The sequence below is a fragment of the Bufo gargarizans genome, chromosome 7, assembly GCF_014858855.1.
Source record: "Bufo gargarizans isolate SCDJY-AF-19 chromosome 7, ASM1485885v1, whole genome shotgun sequence".
NCBI lineage: Eukaryota > Metazoa > Chordata > Amphibia > Anura > Bufonidae > Bufo > Bufo gargarizans.
In genome coordinates this window covers 161,332,097-161,353,980 of record NC_058086.1, presented here as the reverse complement: position 1 = coordinate 161,353,980, position 21,884 = coordinate 161,332,097, and the positions used below count along the sequence as shown (strand labels likewise).

General features: G+C 43.8%; 2 protein-coding genes across 2 annotated transcripts in view; one reads left to right on the top strand and one right to left on the bottom strand.

Moving 5' to 3' along the window:
- GLMN (glomulin, FKBP associated protein) overlaps positions 1 to 6,797 on the top strand; it is a 45,993-nt gene extending 39,196 nt beyond the window's left edge. Inside the window, exons 16-19 of the mRNA XM_044301730.1 lie at positions 1,188 to 1,245; positions 6,147 to 6,270; positions 6,420 to 6,502; positions 6,621 to 6,797. Coding sequence (XP_044157665.1) covers positions 1,188 to 1,245; positions 6,147 to 6,270; positions 6,420 to 6,502; positions 6,621 to 6,746 — 391 coding nt within the window. The 3' untranslated portion in view covers positions 6,747 to 6,797. The remainder of the gene's footprint in view (positions 1 to 1,187; positions 1,246 to 6,146; positions 6,271 to 6,419; positions 6,503 to 6,620) is intronic.
- Positions 6,798 to 15,530: 8,733 nt separating this feature from the next.
- Positions 15,531 to 20,844, bottom strand: C7H1orf146 (chromosome 7 C1orf146 homolog). The gene is made up of 5 exons (XM_044302438.1): positions 20,776 to 20,844; positions 20,150 to 20,243; positions 18,917 to 19,085; positions 17,195 to 17,273; positions 15,531 to 15,635 (listed from the first exon to the last, which is right to left on the bottom strand). The coding sequence occupies exons 1-5, from the start codon at positions 20,842 to 20,844 to the stop codon at positions 15,531 to 15,533; spliced, it is 516 nt and encodes a 171-aa protein (XP_044158373.1).
- Between the last annotated feature and the right edge of the window lie 1,040 nt (positions 20,845 to 21,884).

Genomic DNA, 21,884 nt, shown 5'->3' with positions numbered 1-21,884 from the left:
ATATAAAAGAAAAAGAAAGCTACACGTCTCTGCGGCGGACCCCCACCTTTTAATTGTTTTAATAAAATCCTTTTATACAGCGTTCCCAGTGCAGAGCAATCCTTTTTCATACTTTGTTTGCTGTGGTGCTTCTCATGTGTATGAGCTCAAACTTTGCTTTTACACTAGGAAACAGATCTAGAGCTAGATAGGGGGGATATTATGTATGAGTATGAGGAGAGAAGTAAAAAATCATCCTAGAGCTGTGTCATAGCGTGATATCATATACACTGCGTACAGTCTAGCAAGTACATCAGTCCATTTCACCATACATATAAGATTCTAATTTCAACTTTTATTATGGGTTAAATGAGCAAAATTTAACTAAAGAAAAGGTTTACAAGTCTCTTGGGATTTGAACCCCAGACCCTCTATATGAAAGGCAGAACACTTACCTCCAGGCTATAGTCCTACCATGTTGTACCAGTTTTAAGATGAATTTTAGTTCTCTCCTGATACTCGTACATAACACTCCCTATATCTAGTTCTGGATCTGTTTCCTAGTGTAAAAGCAATGTTTGAGCAAGGGCTCAGTATCAGATATAAGTAGCATGGTTGCTTCTGCCCACACCATGTTTAATGTCTAGCCCTGCCCATCAAGAGGAGGTGGGAGTACAGGGGCATCACAAAAGCAGTGCTCCAAGGATGAAGTATGGCTTCCTGGTGCTCCAATGTGCTCATTTGCATATGAATAAAAACACATATCTCTGCAGCTGTTTAACATGCAGACAGAAGAAAGGTATTATTTGTCAGCATGATCAACCCTACCGGGCAGTCTGATCGTACTGGCAGAGGCTCTTTAAAGGGGTTGTCTGGTTTCCTAGAATGATGGCCCTGCCAATCTGATATTTATTACTTATCCCGAGTATAGGTGATCAATATAGGACATTTGTTGTCCAATTTATTCCTTTTTTTTTAATTTATTTATTTAATGTTTTCTGACACGACTTGGGTGCACACCACTCTCCCCTTGCTCTACCTTACATTGCAGAATATTGATGACACCCAGGCCACTGCATAGACTGTTTATTTTTTGAAAACTTTGTCGGACATCAAAGAAAAGAAAAACGCAAAAAGTCATTTTTATTTATTTGCCCATAAATGCTTTTACGTGTCACAGTCTAAGTCTATATCTGTTTTCTCCCCAGAATAATGGCTTCACTAAACCTTCTGAGGTACCTGGTTATTAAAGACAGTGACAATGAAGTAAGTATCTTGTGGGTTATTTTGAGTTCATAGATCTCCAAAAAAATAAATAAAAAGTACCTGGCACTAACAGAAACCTGCTGTGACTTGTCAAAGTCTTCAAGCTTGCACCCATGCTCACTTTTGATCTACACCCCCCACTGTGTGTATATGGCAGGAGCAGAGTGTAGATGGATACTCAGAGCTCACTAGAGCATCCGTGCACACACCGGCTCTAATGAAGACAGACCACTGCAGAGGATGACATGCTCTACTTTTCCTCCAGGCTCCTTAGAGATACATCTTTATTAATGTCCAATCTCCATGGAATGTTCCTCCTTATGTGTGTGTATATAGAAAAAGAAAGCCTGTGGAATTAGAAATCTCTTGCACCCTATTGAAACAATTTGAATAAGATATTACAGATTTAGGCCACCTGCACACGTTGCGGAATACGTGCGTTTTTTTTCAGCGTATAGTACAGTGGCAGCAAAGTATGAGATTACACAAATCCACTTGGCGGATTTAGGCCGAATGCACACAGCCGTGTGCTTCATGTCGCCGCTGCACTACAGTAATACACTATACGAATGTATTACTGTAGTGCAGCGGCGGCATGACGTGCACGGCGTCATAGCAACCAATGACGCCGTCCGCTCCTGCTCTGAACAGGAATCCAGCCCGGCATACCAGGGACCGCTCTCGGCCGCGGAACACGGCCGTGTGCATTCGGCCTTATTCTGTGTGGAAATTGACCCGCCTTGCTGATTTCCAGATCCGCAACTTGTCAATTAGGTTTGCGGTTTTGGCTGCAGATTGCACCCTTTTTCAATAAAAGGTGGCATCTGCACAAAACCGCATCAAAAACGTCTATTATACAATTACGGCTTTTGGTGCGGATATGATGAAGAAACGCACAGAAATTCTGATCTTATGTGCGTTCATCCACTCTCGTGTGCTGGTGGTCTTAGAGAACTTTTTACAATTGGCTAGTACTGCTTCTTGCCAAAACAAAAAAATGGAAATGCCTGCTGCCCACCGCTCTGTTCTAGTGGAGAAGCTTCTCTCGTTGATACACCTGGTCCCAGGACTGTACAAATCCAGAATAAACACAATAACTGGCCTCTAGGCTTGAGCGAATCCAGCCGAAGTTGATTTGTTCAAAAACGTTGGTGTTAATCCTGTCTCCGTACAGCATTAAAGGGGTTGTCCAAGCTTTTAATATTGATGACCTATCCTCAGGCTAGGTCATCAATATCAGATTGGCGGGGATCCGGCACCCCCCGCCGATCAGCTGCATGAAGAGATGGCACGCGCAGTGTGCACAAGCCGTCTCTCTTCCTGCTCACCGCTGCTGTCTACGGCAAAGCAGCGACACCTGGCACCCCTTCCGATCTGATATTGATGGCCTATTCTGAGGATAGGTTATCAGTATTAAAAGCACGGACAACACCGAAGTTTTTGAACTAATCAACTTCAGATCTATGATCCGAAGCTCGATTTGCTCAAGCTTACCGGTCTCAGCAGTGACATATCGCCAAGCGGCACATCACTGCTGGGTCAGGTAGCTGCACATGACCCCGTTCAGATGTGTAGAGACCTGGGACAGGAAGCGCCTCTGTGATGGAGCTGCACATCAGAGAGCAAGTCTGTGGATTTCGTTATTTAGTTAAGAGGTAGGCCTGGCCATGTGTAAATCTGGAATAAGGAACCACAATCTAATTTGTTGTGTTTGGGTGTTTCCACTGGCAGTGCATAACTGGTCATGGGCACATACTAGAGATGATATAGTCAGTATGAAGAAATGGTCACACCCATGGCCATTCTGTAGAAAATATTAAGGTTCACCCATTGCAGCCTTGTGCTGTGGACTCCACACAGCTAAGCCTCGTCAGTATGGTAGAAATATTTTCCAGTCCCCATCTACATGCTACAGATTTTTTAGATGCATATTTCTTAATGCAGCATGCCCAATATTTTGCAGATTGTTTGTGGATAAGTCCTGGATTAGAAGCTTTACATTAGAGTTAATATCTGCCAGTGTGGTACAGATTTGGTGCGATTTTACGCCGCTACTAATCTGGAACATGTGAACTTGGTCTAAGGGTGTCAATGAAATTTGCAGGGATCTGAGCCTCATCTGTTGCTTTAAAGGTGTTATCCAAACCCTATAATGCCCCCCCAAAATGCCTGGGCACTTCATACAGGTTATACTTACCCCTTACACGTTTTTGTGATTGATCAAGTCTTTTGAATGTGCCTTGCTGAAACTAGCCTATTCTCAAGTATACAGTGACTTTAGTCAGAGGAATTCCTGTAACAAGTCTGCCTTGTCTGATATACACTTATAGCTGAGAGCATCGGTGTGGCGCTCCTTATAATGCATGGCTTATCAAGAGAAATACTGTGCGATAGTGACTGTTTTATCAAGGATAAGGGGAAAAGAGACCAGCACTCGCTTGTTTAGATAATCTTGCTCTGATTTATTGTCACATTCCAGTGACGCGTTTCGGCATACAATCTGCCAGATTGTATGCCGAAACGCATCACTGGAATGTGACAAATCACAGCAAGATTATCTAGACAAGCGAGTGCTGGTCTCTTTTCTCCTTATCTATACGGGACGCCGGCCCTGAGACACGTGCACCGCTACACCCACTTCAACCGCCGATCGATACATTGTTTGTTTTATCAAGGAATCAGGGATAATTGTACATCTGGGACAGAGTAGGCGGCTGACAAACTGAGCCAGACCCCTTCATATGCGTCACTGACACACAGGTAGGAAGCTCCCTGAGAATTGCACCTCGCTGGAGAAGCTCTGAATTTCCATGTTCCATGGGACCATGTTAGTGCAGGTGAAATCAGGCCATCTGTGAAGTTTAGAAAATGACAGTATATTATGAAGTTTATTTTAGGTTTGTCACATGTTTTTATTCAATTCAGATATCAACCTCGGGTTGCATGGATATATAGGCTCATGGAGCCAAAGAGAAAACTAGCAGATGGCTAAATGCAGCTCTACATGTAAGGGTGCATTTACATGACCATATGTATTGTGGTTCGCAAAGTGCGTATCCGCCCAAAAATACAGATAATGTCCATGGTGCCTTTTTTTTTCTTTTTTTGGGACCCATTGTAACAATGCCTATTCTTATCTGCAAAATGGCCCAAAATAGAACATGTTCTATCTTTTGTTTTGTTTTTTGAACTATGGAATGGACATAGGGACGTAGACGGCACACGTTGTGCTGTCCGCGTTTTTTGTGGCCCCATTAAAATGAATGAGTCTGCATCCAGTCCGCAAAAAATGTGGATCAGATGTGGACCAAAAATATAGTCATGTAAATGAGGCCTTAATGTTGTACATTTAATGGACTAAGGGTACGGCTGCATGCACTTTTGAGCACGACATGTGTTGCACACCCAAGTATCGCAAGGCAGCCATCGGAATGAATAGGGTCGCAGCTTGATTAGCTCCTTGGCTGTGACATGTGAATCTCAGAAAATACAGCAGGGTTGTATTTTGTTTGAGATTTGTATGTCATGACTTCAGCAAACATGTCGCACTGTGACTCCATTCATTCCTATGACTGCACCGTTTTTATTAGACATGTAGGATGTACAGTAAGTGTAAAGTGGTGTGCAATAGCACCTTAAAGTTCCACTTAAAATTTTGGACATAATTCTCCTTCCTTTGGTCATGGTTTCTGAAGATGCATTATCTGAAGAATACTACAAACTGTGAAAGACTCCAGCAGATGCATGAAGTCATTCCCACCACCCGAATCCTAAATCACATTATAACCGTGTTCTCACATATGTGCACAACTGATCTCTGACATCGATTCTGTGCCCAAATCTGTGTGTCTTTCACAATGCATTCATTTCATTTGAAATCCACTATGGGGGGAGGGGGTTGGGGAATTTGTCATCAGTCATTTCTTGCTGCGAAAACCAGGGATGGTGGACACACATGGTTTAGCAATCTGCAGCAGAAATCTCAGCCCAGCCTTGGATTTCTGCCTTAGCTTTCAGATGGATTTTCTTTAGAAAAGAATAAACCAGCTTCTGCCACCATCTTGAGTATAGAGACCACTGTCCGCGGCCCAATGGCTCTGGTAACATGTCTTATGATGCCCTTCCCAGGTATGGTCAGATTACAGCTACATTCAGATGCATCTTTTCAGATGCATGCCTAAAGCACAGCCATTTTCTACAAGTGAAAATCGGTTCCATTCACCTTAATGGGGTTTGCAGAAATCACCTCCAAAACATCCCTATTCAAATGAATGTAACAGATTTTCAGGTGCAGAATATTTCTGCGACAATATTTGTCATATGTGAAGGCACCCTAAGAAATTCACATAGGAAACTATGGCTTTCACTGCAGTTTCTCGTACAAGTGGATGTTGTACAAAAATATGCTGCAGCTTTAAAACCTGCACCTTGGTTTGAATACTTTTGCAAGTAATATAAATGTATGTACAATAATTTATTTTTTACTATAGCCACTGAGTTATTTAATAATCTGTATAGCACCACCTGTTGGTTATTTTTCTTATATCTCTGTCCACCTCGCCGTAGCGGACGCAAATGCTCAGTTCGATCCTTCAACTGCCTCCTGAGTTGTAATATGGAGCGGGCTGTAGTACAAAGGACACTCTCCCTGAGCTGTGATAGGGAGAGAGCTGCAGCAGAAAGGAAACACCCCCTGAGCTGCCAACTTGATATAAATGTACCAGAGTAATTGGAACAATGAATAGGGACGGGGATCTCTGGATCCTTGGGAGGTACAGGGCTGGTTTTAGATTTGTTAGAAAGGTATTGTAATGAACTATATGATGTCAGATTTTCATTTTTTACATAAAAAAAAAAAGGGACACCAAAGTCAGTGTAAAATAGTTTTTTGTTTTCTGCAGACGGGAGTATGGTCAGAGCTTGCTAAAATTGAACCAGCTTTTCTAAAGCCTCTCCATACAGGACTGAATATGTCCAGAGCCCATTACGAAGCAGAAATACGAAGTACAAGTGAGAAAAAGAAAGGTGAGAAATGAGTCACTTATTCTGCGCTTTCCAAAAACAGAACAAAATGCATCGGCTTCTGTATGCGCTGTTCCCACTTGGCGAGCAGAATAGGTCTTCTCCTCTGACATTCAGACTTTGATACTAATCCTGCATGTTTTTTTTCCCAGGGTCCCACTCGGAGAAGCCACTTTGTACGGTAACCGCTGGGGGCAATAAGCTGCCTGACATGACTCCTGAGATGCAGCTTCAGGTATGTTATTCCCCTGCATTAGCCATGTCTTCGGCCTCTGAGTGATCGGTATGGTCTAGATCCCTGTGTAATGTCATTGCGCTTATCTAAACAACATTAACCGTTTCTGACATTTTAGGTTCTACAGTCAGCTCTTTTCACATTTGATTTAATGGAAAGTGTCCTCGCCAGAGTCGAAGAGCTCATCGAATTGAAGCTAAAATCTGCACCAGATGAGAAAATTGGGTCAAGTAAAGATGTTTAGTGTTTGTTCTGTATTTATGAGTACATTTTAGGTAATAAATATTTTACAAGCTATAAAATCGTCATTTCTATTAATAAGCACATTCTGGTTTCTTGCTGTCCTTTCACATCATCTTACGTCTGTTGACCTCTGGCTTTTCTTCACCAAGAGAGTGCCACACTCTAAAGGGGTCATTTATTAAACAGATAAATGCCTAAATTAGCTGTATTGTGCCGTAATCTGCAACTTTTCCCCTAAAAAAGTGGGTAGGAAGGGGACGAGCCGGCAGGCCCATCTCATTTACCATTTTCTACGCCTGTTTTAGGTGTAGAAAATGGTCCATATGTAAGACCGCTAAGAAGCTATCTTACATTTAGAAGCAGCGGAGGATGCGCCGAAGTTATGTAGTGGCCTGTGTCTCTTCATAGCTCTGGTAGATCCACCGTCTGGTATAGGGCTTATGAAGACCGGCGTCTAAAACATTGGTCTTAATAAATGTGCCCCATATTGTTCCCTTAACCACTCCAACCCCCCTAGCTGAAACCCCCTTAATGACCAGGCCACTTTTTACACTTCTGCACTACACTACTTTCACCGTTTATTGCTCGGTCATGCAACTTACCACCCAAATGAATTTTACCTCCTTTTCTTCTCACTAATAGAGCTTTCATTTGGTGGTATTTCATTGCTGCTGACATTTTTACTTTTTTTGTTATTAATCGAAATTTAACGATTTTGTTGCAAAAAAATGACATTTTTCACTTTCAGTTGTAAAATTTGGCAAAAAAAGGACATCCATATATAAATTTTTCGCTAAATTTATTGTTCTACATGTCTTTGATAAAAAAAAATGTTTGGGCAAAAAAAAAAAAATGGTTTGGGTGAAAGTTATAGCGTTTACAAACTATGGTACAAAAATGTGAATTTCCGCTTTTTGAAGCAGCTCTGACTTTCTGAGCACCTGTCCTGTTTCCTGAGGTTCTACAATGCCCAGACAGTACAAACACCCCACAAATGACCCCATTTCGGAAAGTAGACACCCTAAGGTATTCGCTGATGGGCATAGTGAGTTCATAGAACTTTTTATTTTTTGTCACAAGTTAGCGGAAAATGATGATTTTTAATTTTTTTTCTTTTCTTACAAAGTCTCATATTCCACTAACTTGTGACAAAAAATAAAAACTTCCATGAACTCACTATGCCCATCACAAAATACCTTGGGGTGTCTTCTTTCCAAAATAGGGTCACTTGTGGGGTAGTTATACTGCCCTGGCATTTTAGGGGCCCAGATGCGTGAGAAGAAGTTTGAAATCAAAATCTGTAAAAAATGACCGGTGAAATCCGAAAGGTGCTCTTTGGAATGTGAGCCCCTTTGCCCACCTAGGCTGCAAAAAAGTGTCACACATCTGGTATCGCCGTACTCAGGAGAAGTTGGGGAATGTGTTTTGGGGTGTCATTTTACATATACCCATGCTGGGTGAGAGAAATATCTTGGCAAAAGACAACATTTCCCATTTTTTTTATACAAAGTTGGCATTTGACCAAGATATTTATCTCACCCAGCATGGGTATATTTAAAATGACACCCCAAAACACATTCCCCAACTTCTCCTGAGTACGGTGATACCACATGTGTGACACTTTTTTGCAGCCTAGATGCGCAAAGGTGCCCAAATTCCTTTTAGGGGGGCATTTTTAGACATTTGGATCCCAGACTTCTTCTCACGCTTTAGGGCCTCTAAAAAGCCAGGGCAGTATAAATACCCCACATGTGACCCCATTTTGGAAAGAAGACACCCAAGGTATTCAATGAGGGGCCTGGCGAGTTCATAGAATTATTATTTTTTTGGGCATAAGTTAGCGGAAATTGATTTATTTTTTTGTTTTTTCTCACAAAGTCTCACTTTCCGCTAACTTGGGACAAAAATTTCAATCTTTCATGGACTCAATATGCCCCTCAGCGAATACCTTGGGGTGTCTTCTTTCCAAAATGGGGTCATTTGTGGGGTGTTTGTACTGCCCTGGCATTTGAGGGTTTCCGCAATCATTACATGCATGGCCAGCATTAGGAGTTTCTGCTATTCTCCTTATTTTGAGCATACAGGTAATGAGATTTTTTTTTCCGTTTAGCCTCTGGGCTGAAAGAAAAAAATGAACGGCACAGATTTCTTCATTCACATCGATCAATGTGGATGAAAAAATCTCTGCCAAAAAAAAAAAGGAGGGGAAAGGCGTCTGCCAGGACATAGGAGCTCCGCCCAACATCCATACCCACTTAGCTCGTATGCCCTGGCAAACCCGATTTCTCCATTCACATCAATCGATGTGGATGAATAAATCATTGCCGGGATTTTTATTTTATTTTTTTGTATACAAAGTGTTTGCCAAAGCATATGAACACCGCCACCTCCTCAGCTCATATGCCTCGGCAAACGTATCTTTTACTGCAGAGGAGAAATCTCGTCTTGCAGCGCCGCATACACCGACTTGTGTGTAATCTGACAGCAGCGCAATGCTTCTGTCAGAATGCACATCAGTGCTGCAGCTAGTCGATCGGTTGGTCCACCTGGAAGGTTGAAAAAAAAAAACAGGCCGCAGCGCAAATTTTTTTTATTAACTTTATAATAACTTTTGAACAGAACATATAAACTTTTGAAACTGAACGTTAACTTTTTTGCTTACTGGTGTTTTTTTTTTTGTTTTTTTTACCTTTTATAGGACAAACCTCTCCTTCCCCATGGGACAATGTGCAAAGCGCAAATCGCCCAAAGATGTGGTAAAGTACATTATGCACTTTGTCCCAGGTGAAAGGAGAGGTTTGCAGCAGCTGTGTGTGAATGGGCCCTAATAGCCCTGTGTGCCTGTCCTCTGAGATGCAATCCCTATGCTAGGTGTACCTGTGTGTGGTACTTCCGGAAACACTCTCCAAAGCATAGGGCAGGGTGGTCAGGGCAGTCAGGACAGAAATAGCGGGTGTCACGCCTTATTCCACTCCTACTACAGACACGACATCTTTTTCGGGGTTGACGGTTGGGTTGAGCTACCAGCAACGACATTGGGGAAATGTCGCTCGTGTAGACGGCTAACTACACTGGTGGATGGGGCCACGGAACCTCCTGGGTACAGGAGGTTCTCGATGATCTCTTCCTGAAATTTGAGGAAGGATCCTGTTCTCCCAGCCTTACTGTAGAGAACAAAACTATTATACAGTGCCAATTAAATTAAATATACAGACACCTTCTTATACCAGCGTCTGGTGCGTCGGGAAACTAAATACGGAGACAACATCTGGTCATTGAAGTCCACCCCTCCCATGTGAAGGTTATAGTCGTGGACTGAGAGGGGCTTTTTTAATGACACGGGTTGCTCGCTCAATTTGTATTGTCGTGTCTGCGTGAATGGAGGAGAGCATGTAAACGTCACGCTTGTCTCTCCATTTCACCGCAAGCAGTTCTTCGTTACACAAGGCAGCCCTCTCCCCACTTGCAAGACGGGTGGTAACGAGCCATTGGGGGAAGCCCGCGCGACTAGTTCGCGCGGTGCCACAGCAGCCAATCTGTTCTAGAAACAAATGCCTGAAGAGGGCCACACTTGTGTAGAAATTGTCCACATAAAGATAGTACCCCTTGCCAAATAAGGGTGACACCAAGTCCCAGACTGTCTTCCCACTGCTCCCCAGGTAGTTAGGGCAACCGACCGGTTCCAGGGTCTGATCTTTTCCCTCATAGATCCGAAATTTGTGGGTATAGCCTGTGGCCCTTTCAGAGAGCTTATACAATTTGACCCCATACCGGGCGCGCTTGCTTGGGATGTATTGTTTGAAGCCAAGGCGCCCGGTAAAATGTATTAGGGACTCGTCTACGCAGATGTTTTGCTCGGGTATACAAATCTGCAAATTTCTGGTTGAAGTGGTCTATGAGGGGCCGAATTTTGTGGAGACGGTCAAAAGCTGGGTGGCCTCTGGGACGGGAGGTGGTGTTGTCGCTAAAGTGCAGGAAACGCAGGATGGCCTCAAATCGTGCCCTGGACATAGCAGCAGAGAACATGGGCATGTGATGAATTGGGTTCGTGGACCAATATGACCGCAATTCATGCTTTTTGGTTAGACCCATGTTGAGGAGAAGGCCCAGAAAAATTTTAATTTCGGAAACTTGGACTGGTTTCCACCGGAAAGGCTGGGCATAATAGCTTCCCGGGTTGGCGGATATAAATTGTGTGGCATACCGGTTTGTTTCTGCCACAACTAAGTCCAAGAGCTCCGCAGTCAAGAACAGCTCAAAAAATCCCAGGGCCGAACCGATCTGAGCTGTCTCAACCCGAACTCCAGACTGGGCGGTGAAAGGGGGAACTACTGGTGCGGCTGAAGTTGGGGACTGCCAATCGGGATTTGCCAGCACCTCAGGGATTCTAGGGGGTCTACGGGCCTGTCTGTGCGGTGGCTGCGATGGGGTAACTAATGCACGTGCCACCGTACCAGCTTCAACTGCCCTTCTGGTGCTCGCCACTTCACCATGTTGTACGGCTGTGCTGGTACTAGGTCCAGGGAGGGCTGCGCTGCTGGTGTATGCCTCACCACGTAATCCGACAGCACCAGCCCCACTCTGCTGCCCTTGAAGCGGATCCTGCGCAACCTGTGGTCTAGCGACACGGGGCCGGGTACGCCTGGTGCTATCAGGGACCTCAACCTCCTTGTCCGAACTTTGGGTCAGAGAGCCACTGCTTTCTACAGGTTCATATTCTGACCTGGGTCAGAAGCCTGTAGGCCTCTTCAGAAGAATACCCCCTGTTTGACATTTGGGCAACTAAATTTAGGGGTATTCCTTGAGACTACCCAAGAAAAAAAGCAAGCCTGTCTTACAAATGGGAGGCTAGCGAAGTACCGGAGGCCGCTGCGGTTGATAAAAAATATCAAAACTGATTTTTTTTATCGCCACAGCGTGTGTAAAGTGATTGTGCAGTGATCAAAAAATAATAATTTTTTGTCACTGCGGCGGGCGTGGGTGAACGCACGTGTGGGCGACCGATCAGGCCTGATCGGGCAAACACTGTGTTTTGGGTGGAGGGCGAGCTAAGGTGACACTAATACAATTATAGATCTGACTGTGATCAGTTTTGATCACTTACAGATACTATAAAAGTACAAAAGCTGATTAGCGATACGCTAATCAGCGAATAAGTGACTGCGGTGCGGGGGGCTGGGCGCTAACCAATCGCTAAACTACCTAACCAAGGGGCCTAAACTATCCCTAAAACCTAACAGTCAATACCAGTGAAAAAAAAATGTGACAGTTTACACTGATCAAATTTTTCACTTTCACTAGTGATTGACAGGGGCAAGAAGGGGTGATCAAGGGGTTAATTGGGGTGCAGGGGGGTGATCTGGGGCTATGTGTAGTGTTTGGTGCTACTCACTGTGAAGCCTGCTCCTCTGCTGGAACCAACCGACGAAAAGGACCAGCAGAGGAGCAGGGAAGCCATTTAACACATCATATTTACGAATATGATGTGTTAGATGGCTTGTGATTAGTTTTTTTTAAAAATCGCCAGCCTGCCAGCAACGATCATTGGCTGGCAGGCTGGTGACGTGACCCCCCCTCTAACCTTTGCCGGCCCGCGATGCGCATGCGCGGGCCGGCTAAGCGCGTCGTCTTGCGAGATGACGCGTATATGCGTGACTCTGCGCAGCGCTGCCGCCTCCGGAAGGCGGTTAAGATGGCGGTCCGGAGGCGGTTAAGATGGTTGCTTGTGGAATTGCTCATTCGCATGAATGTGTATGAACAACTTTTAATGGAATCTGACAGATGTATGTGTATGGAGGCTCTTGATTATACTCTTTTATAGCAGATATTGGGGGGGGGGGGACCAGGATCAAGCATATTGGATTTGAACATCCTGAGTCCTGCCAGGAGATAAGCTGCTATCAGAAGTGCCTGGCAATGCCTTCTCGTTCTCTCCCCTATTGAATAAACACGTACGCTTGCCTGAGTCCATTTATGGCTGGCTTTTCATTCTGCTCAGTACATATGTCATTAATTCTCCCTGTCCGTTTCCTGCATATGTACATACGACTGCATAAAAGCAGCCTCAGGTTACCTTAACACTGCACTGCAAAAGCTCCAAGCATATTCTTAGTCTCCCACTCACCCAATGAGAACAAAAACATGTCCTACATATAAGACCTCTTTCACACGAACAAGTTTTCCGTCCGGGCGTGAAGCAAACGCATAGCATCCGGACTGAACTCTGATCCATTCATTTCACATATGTACACGTTTTTCACACATCTCTTCTGAGTTCAGGAAAAAGCGCATTTTCTATATTGTGTGTGTTTCACGCAGCTCTGGTTCTATAGAAGTAAATGAGACTTCAGTGAAAAACAGATTGCATCCGGATGACGTGCGTTTTTCACTGATGGTTGCTAGGAAATGTAGATTGTTATTCTTCAGGTTTTTTTTTCATGTACGTGAAAAAGGCATCAAAAACTAATTGCACCCGCGCTGAGAAAACTAAACGCAGTTGCAGACAAAAGTGATTGAACTTGTGTGCAGGACCATCAGTTTTTTCCTGAACAGACCCTGAGAGAATCTGTAACGCTTGTGTGAAAGAAGCCTTAAGCCTCATTCACACATCAGTGTTCGGTCAGTGATTTTCCTCAGTGATTGTGAGCAAAAACCAGGTACGGCTCTAAACACAGGTGCAGATCTTTCCATTATACCTTATTTCTGTGGAGGCTCCACTCTTGGTTTTGGCTCACAATCACTGATGGAAATCACTGACGTGTGAATGAGGCATAAGGATAGGGCTACACGACGACAATAAGGCCTCTTTCACACGGGCGTTGCGGGAAAATGTGCGGGTGCGTTGCGGGAACACGCGCGACTTTCTTCACAGAAGTTCGGGCTTGGGATCGGTGTTCTGTAGATTGTATTATTTTCCCTTATAACATGGTTATAAAGGGAAAATAATAGCATTCTGAATACAGAATGCATAGTACAATAGCGCTGGAGGGGTTAAAAAAAAATATAAATTTTTTTAACTCGCCTTAGTCCACTTGATCGCGAAGCCGGCATCTCCTTCTGTCTTCATCTTAGCTGTGTGGAGGAACAGGACCTGTGGTGACGTCACTCCGGTCATCACATGATCTTTTACCATGGTGATGGATCATGTGATGACCGGAGTGACGTCACCACAGGTCCTGTTCCTCCACACAGCACAGAAGAGATGCCGGGCTGCGCGATCAAGTGGATTAAGGTGAGTTAAATTATAATTTTATTTTTTAACCCCTCCAGCGCTATTGTACTATGTATTCTGTATTCAGAATGTTATTATTTTCCCTTATAACCATGTTATAATCGAAAATAATAATGATCGGGTCTCCATCCCGATCGTCTCCTAGCAACCGTGCGTGAAAATCGCACCGCATCCGCACTTGCTTGCGATTTTCACGCAACTCCATTCATTTCTATGGGGCCTGCGTTACGTGAAAAACGCACAAAATAGAGCATGCTGCGACTTTCACGCAATGCATAAGTGATGCGTGAAAATCACCGCTCATGTGAACAGCCCCATAGAAATGAATGGGTCCGGATTCAGTGCGGGTGCAATGCGTTCAACTCACGCATCGCATCCGCACGGAATACTCGCCCGTGTGAAAGGGGCCTAAGTCGCGCAACACATAGGGCACAACTACACTGCAACGTTGATCTCACGCCAACAGTCGCAGAAGAATCCATCTTGGATAATTTTGCTACTGTCATGTCACAGTGCGACACCGTAGTCTATCATAATAAAAATTGTGCGATAAAATGTCGTTGTGTAGCCCTAGCCTAAGGCTTCTTTCAGACCCCCAACTGGTAACACCCTTCTGGACCTTCATTGCAAACTGCTAGTAATTCATTTATAATTTCTAGCAGAAATAATAAAGGAATGGCACATCATAGAGCCATAAGAATAGATGCTCCAGAATTGTTTGTACATGAGGAATGCATGTAGTTGTCAAGATCCATTTCAGTTCCCTTGCAGCCTATCAGTATTGTCAGGCAATGACAATGTACACATTTCCGCCACCAAATATTGAAAATGTGCACTTTTTACTGCAGCTCCTTTTATACTTCTGTTCACTTTACTAAAGATTAACAAACATGAGAGGAAGAGATTTCAGCACCAAGGAAAACATCCACAATTTCAGGTATTGTCTAAATGTTATAATTTACCAAATACGTATTAATTTATACGTGCATATGCTGCCACATAAAGCTACTGAGGGAAACATTATATCTACTTTTAATGCTCATCATTAGAGATGAGCGAATTTGATATTTTGAAATTTGTTCACGCTTTGTTTGGTAGTAAAAGCAGAATTGCGTTATGGGTTCCGTTACCACGGACAATAACGCAATTCTATGACATTGCATAACGGAATGCCTTTAGAGGCATTCCGTTATAATAGAAGTCTATGGGCTGCAAAACGGATTCGTCAGGTTTCCGTTGTGCAGGGGGGTCCTCTCCTGCATAACGGAAACGGGACGGATCCGTTATACAGGCCATAGACTTCTGACGGTATGAATAACGGAATGCCTCTAAAGGCATGCCGCTATGCATTCTGTCTTAGAATTGCGTTACGGTCCGTGGTAACGGAACCCATAACGCAATTCTGCTTTTACCACCAAACGAAGCGTGAACGAATTTCATAACATGAAATTCGCTCATCTCTACTCATCTCTAACATACTGACAACTACATAACAAGCAGTGAATCCCGATATAAGATAGGGTGGAAGTAGCAGACTGTGCATCAGCCACACAATCAGAGCTCATCTAGCGTTTTCCACACAGGGCTATTCTCAGCAATATGCATCTTAGCCTGGAGAAGTCTGTCTCGTATACTTTCAAGGTGAGGTTTGCTGGTAGCCTGCAAAATATATAATGCAATTTAAATGGCAGTCTTAATGCTGTGTAATCTCCTCTACATAGATGTGCAGTAGATAATCTATACACTTCCAATGGGCAACTAAGCCAGTTTTCCTTTACCCCAGTTTTGACAAATCTCCCTCATGCACACGAACATATTTTCTTTCCGTGTTTTTGTGGAACGTATACAGAACCATTCATTTCAATGGGTCCGCAAAAAAACCTGAAGTTACTCCGTGTGCATTCCGTTTCCGTATATCTGTTCTGCAAAAAAATAAAACATGTTTTTATTATTGTCCACATTACGGACAAGGATAGTACTGTTCTATTAGGGGCCAGCAGTTCTGTTCCGCAAAATACAGAATGCACACGGACAGCAAAATACATACGGTCGTGTGCATGAGGCCTCAGTCTGTCAAAACCACGGACAGAACAAGGATGCCACCTGGTCAGTTTTTCACAGATTCATTGCATGGAAAATTGATGAACCACGGCGTGTGCGACATGTGCGGACCTCGGACCTTCCCTTAGTAAAGGCCTCTTTCACATGAACCATACAGATGTGTAAGGATTTGTTCAGGAAAAAACTGACAGTTTTGCACGCAAGTTCAGTTAGTCTTGTCAGCGTTTGTTTTTCTGCGTGGGTGCAATCTGTTTTTGATGTATTTTTCACACTTGGAAAAAAAAAATAAAGACTTACAAACTACATCTCCTAGTAACTATCAGTGAAAAACGCACTAATGCAATCCGTTTTTCACTGAAGCCCCATTCACTTCTTTGGAAACAGAGCTGAGTGAAAAACGCTGAATATAGAAGATGCTGCGATTTTTCCTGAATGCAGAAATGATGCATTAAAAATGTACTCATGTACACAGACCTATTAAAATGCTATGCATTTGCTACAGATGGAAAACTCGCTTGTGTGAAAGGGGCCTAAGTTCTGTGTCCTCAAAACAGACAAAGATGTGTGAAAAAGGCCTACCTCATTTGAATGGGGAGTGTCCACACCTGCATAGCCTGCTCTACCTACCCAGTACCCTTGTAAGATGGTGCGGTTAAGTGCAATTAAAACTGAACACACATTTATTTTTTATTTTTTTTCAAGTTTTCAATGTGGTTGCAGTTTTTACAGACATTTCATATATTTTACCTGTAAAAACCAAAACTGCTGCGAAAACTGCATGCAGGTTATCGCAGTGCCATTTTAAAGAGAATCTGTCACTAGGATCCTGGACTATTATCTGCAGTATTACTTGAGTAGTACCGCAGATATTTTATCACTGCCCCCCCGTTTACCCTTCTGTCCGCATTTAAAGCTGCGCCAAAATACATTGTCAGGACTGCTATGTGTGCACACAGGAGTCCTCCCCATCATGTTATCACAACACAGCATTCTGAACTGTGCACCTTTGAGTGCAGTGGGGGAACAGGGGTAGGAAAATGGCGATCTGGACTTTTTCATGTATTACTGCAGATAATAGACCAGAATCGGTGTGACGTTTTCCCCGTCCCAAACATTATTTGCTGAGCAGATGAATGAGGAAAGATGAATTGGCTTACCTTAGCTATGGTTAAGATGCTTTTAACAGTCTCCACGCTATTATGAGCAGGAATGATTTTTAAGTTACTTCCAAGAAACCTATGCAATAAGTGAGAAAGTTTAAGCCATATGTAACAGTGAGTATTATACATGCAAACTACAGATCTTTTTCTAAAGCAAGCAATAAATTATCTCTGTGTCTGATGATGAAAGCTGTACTATTGTAAGGCTAGTCTGATCTAAGATCTGCATTGATCTGGGGGGAGAGCCACTCTGATCTGAGGTCTGCAGTGCTCTGGGGGCAGCATCTGATCTGAGCTTTGCAGTGATCTTGGAGGGATGGGGGGGGGGGGTGATCTGAGGTCTGCAGTGATCTAGGGGAGGTGGGTCTGATCTGAGGTCTGCTGGGATCTGAGATCTGCAGGGATCTAGAGGATGATCTGATGTGAGATCTGGGGGGATGTCTGTTCTGAGGTCTGCAGGGATCTGTGGGGGGAAGGAGTCTGATCTGAGGGGTCTGATTTGAGATCTGGAGGGGTCTGATCTGAGGTCAGCAGGGATCTGGGGGAGGAGTCTGATCTGAGGTCTAAAGCTATCTGTGGGAGAGATGGCACATGCATTTTGAGGTTTGATCTGAGTGTGGGGGCACATAATATTAGGAGTCTGATCTCAGTAGGGGGGGTCTGAGTGAGGAGGGGACATGAATATTGGGGTCTTTGACATCTGCATGGATCTGAGGGAAGGGAGTTTAGGGGGCTATTTGAATTTTGGGGTCTGATCTGAGGTCTGAAGGGATATAATGATTTAGGGGGCCACACAAATTTGGGACCTGATCTGAGATTGTGGGAGGGGAGGGCGTACATGAATTTGGGGTCTGATCCGAGATCCTTAAGGGATGGTGGGGTGGCAGTTATAGGGAGCCACATTAATTTGGGGTCTGATCTGATGTCTGCATGTATGGGAAGGATGTTATAGGGGGCTCACAAGAACCTGGAGTCTGTATAAATGTGGGCTCTTATCTGGGGTTTGTATAAATGTGGGGCTAATCTGGGGTCTGTTTTAATTTTAGGGTCTGTCAGGAGGTATGTATTAATTTTGGGGTCTGGTTTGGGATTTTGTGCCTAAGGTTTGCTTTGGGGTCCATCATTTTCTAGTTCTGTACCTGTGTCCTTGGGCACATGGGGCAGCAGCGGGCACAGTATAGGTGGAAGCTACAGGATGGCAGTGTGGATAGTGGTTTTCTTTGCTATAGAGGGTGGGAACTGACTGCATAGACAATGAGTCAAGGCAGACGTGTAACCTAATCAATTGCTCCTGTTATTTGTAACTAATATATGCAGTTTGATAGTACAGCCAAATAAACGTAGCCCCTAAATCACAGTACCATCAAGGCTGTGATCATACACTTTGGTGCACATTAAAGGCTATCTATGTTTACACACATCAGATTGGTTGCAGAAATGTATTCAAATGTATGTAAAATCTCACATGTAGCTAAACTAAAATCACAGTACGACAAGTCCCCCCCCCCCCCTACAGATATGGCATGTTTCTGTGGGGAACTCATACCACAGACTGAGAAGCTAGAACAGTTAATGCCGTTTTTTACGCTGATCAGAACTGGATATAAAACAACGCTACATAAGATAGAAGAATCGTGTAATATTGGATTTGTGCAGCAGCTTGACAGATGTTTGTGAACGGTGCAATCGCTGGAGTCATTGGAAATGTAAATGACATACCTGAGCTGAATACTGAACATTAAGTCACGTTCCTCCGGTCCGTGGAGAGCTGCCACTACCACTAGGAAGCTGTTTCGATGAATAGATGTGAATTGCTGTATTTTATCAAAGGCGTCTTCTCTCTGACTGCCAAGGGCCTCTTGGGCGTTTGCCAGCAAAAATGCTATGCCTCCATAAAGAGAAAAGTAACAGCTTAGCCTACGTACAGTGTAAGGCCCCATACACACAACCGCATTTTTGTTCCGCATCTGATCCACACTTTTTGCGGATTGGATGCAGACCCATTCATTTTATGCTCCAACCTTAGAAACAATACTCTGCAGTATAAGGGGGCATTCACATGACCCTATGTATTTTGCGGTCGTAAAATACGGATGATGTTCATGTGTTGCATCGGTTTTGATTTTCTTTTTGCAGACTTATCGACTTCAGTGGGTCCGTGGTCCGCATTTGTGGCCAATAATAGGATATGCTCTTTCATTTGCAGAACGGACATTCGGATACGGAAAGCTAATCTAAAAGAACATGTCTTTTACTTCGGCCCAAATGTGGTTCATGGACCTATTGAAGTCAATTGGTCCGCAAAAAAAGAAGGATGCAACACGGATATCATCTGCATTTTGTGGATCCGCATTTTTCGAACTGCAAAATACATACCATTTTGTGTGAATATGCCCTCAAGCAGGAGGGGAGGTTAAAAGATCCGGTCAGGTTCCCTTTAGGAGGTAAATCTCTATAAGGCTACTTTAACAGATCCGTCATGGATCTGCAAAAACGCTACCGTTACAATAATGCAACCGCCTGCATCCATCATGAACGGATCCGTTTGTATTATGTGTAACATAGTCATGACGGATCCGTCATGAACTCAATTGAAAGTCAATAGGGGACGGATCCGTTTTCTATTGTGTCAGAGAAAATGGATTCGTCCCCATTGACTTACATTGTGTGTCAGGACGGATCCGTCTCACTCCGGATCCCAGGACGGACAGAAAAACACTGCAGGCAGCGTTTTGGTGTCCGCCTCCAGAGCAGAATGGAGACTGAACGGAGGCAAACTGATGCATTCTGAGTGGATCCTTTTCCATTTAGAATGCATTAGGTCAAAAGTGATCTGTTTTGAACCGCTTCTAGGAGCCCATGACGGATCTCACAAACTGAAAGCCAAAACACGAGTGTGAAAGTAGCCTTACTAACGCCTTGCAGTAATTTCATCTATCAATAGTAACGTACCAGACAGAGGAAAAATGATAGATCCAGCTAACAGAGATTTTGAAAAACGGATTTTATGCTGTTGATTCCGCAGCGTTGCGATCACCTCATGATCCTGGAGGAATATCAGAAAGTGAGCAAGAAATCATCTCAAACGTCGTATGGTGATGGTGATTATCAGTGGCTTTAAAGGGCTTATCCTACACATTTTAAACACTTTTATACTCATTTATCTAGAAGACTTTCTTCCATTTCTGTTGGTGGGCAGCAGCTCACGAGCATTAGCTGTGGTTAACCCCTTCTTCCCTGAAAATAGTCCCTATCCCTCTCCAGAGATACATATGGTATGTGATGCTCTCACACCTTCTTCTCCACTGTAGAGAGATATACAGTAGCCATACAATTCTAGGAATATAGAAGTAGGGATAAATGAAAGGAGCCTGGACTACTTCACTTAGGGGAGGGGAAGGTTGCAGGGAAGATGCTGAGCTTGTTGGCCCACCTCTGATTTCAGGCAAGGGTGGACCACAAGGATAAACCGGTAATGACTTCCCTCTGGACCACTGTATTATAGAAGCGGCCATATTTTATATAAAAAAAAAAAGAAAGAACAAGATGACAAATGGTGCAGTAGAAACCGTAGGTACCTGCAAAGTACTGCTCACGATCACAGTGGTGCTCCAATCCTCAGCCAGTTTTGCATCCTGAGCGGCCATTTTGATTGCGTCTGGTTGCTTTAATGGTAATTAAGTGAACGCAGAAACGTTTATTACCAAGAAATGAATATAGATGACATAGAATATAAAATATTGTACTACCGGATCTATTTCTGTATTACAATTAGAATGACATTCATGAGACAAGCCTCTAAAAAGAGGTTCTTCAGCAACTACAGTGTATATTACATGGTTGTCCACAATGGGTGTGGCTTCCATAAATGGGCGTGCCTGGGGCTTATATGGCCCAAATTCATCAACTACGACAAATATATTATACAGTTTTGTGCCTCAGCCACTAATGACTTTTTAAAACTTACCAAAATTGCAGTTGGTGGATTAGGGACAAATAGACTCTACTTTTACATGGGACCAGGGGAGGACTGGAAACTTAAAAGTGGCCCTATTTAGTAGTGGGGCCCCAATTGACAGAAGGCAGGCTCAACATAAGTAGGCAGGGCCAGCAATACCGTATAGTGGCACATCATACCTCCGCAGCAGAGCCTAATACCACAGTGCATCACAAAATACTGCCCCAGCAGCACAGAATACCTCCCCAAAAACTCCCCCTCTGTGGTGGCCAGGGCCTGCTGCCTAGTTCTGTCCTCCTGCTCCAGTTGCCTTAGGATGGCAATACAGCTAGAGTCAGGAGGGGGGCGTCATATCATTACTTACATGGCTGGCGGCCTGAGAAGATTCCCTGTAGGCACTATGGCCAGTCTGCCCCTGCGTGGGACACTAAAGCCGCTCCAGTTTGCAGACCAGGACAGCCCGAGTTTTTGCAGGCACTGGGGGACATTTATCAAGAATGGCACAATTTGCACCAAAAAAACAACTAACATTACAAATCAAAAGCAGTGATTTGTTTCACCTCATATATCAAAGGGCGCACGCTACTTTTAAAATGTGACTTAAAATATAAACTTGATTATTTGCCTAGTTCTCTCGATTTTGCAACATTTTAACGCCAATACTACTAAAATGCGACTTGTTTTAAAAAAGAAATGCGCCATTTCAGCCAACCCTGCCAGACGAACTTG

What these genes read in the sequence shown, in the direction of transcription:
- C7H1orf146 (XM_044302438.1), bottom strand. Translation starts at nt 20,844, where the DNA reads ATGGCCGCTCAGGATGCAAAACTGGCTGAGGATTGGAGCACCACTGTG. An exon ending in TCGTGAGCAGTACTTTGCAG is followed by an intron (nt 20,244 to 20,775) that starts GTACCTACGGTT and finishes ATATTCCTCCAG; the next exon opens with GATCATGAGGTGATCGCAAC. An exon ending in ATGTTCAGTATTCAGCTCAG is followed by an intron (nt 17,274 to 18,916) that starts GTATGTCATTTA and finishes CTTATTGCATAG; the next exon opens with GTTTCTTGGAAGTAACTTAA.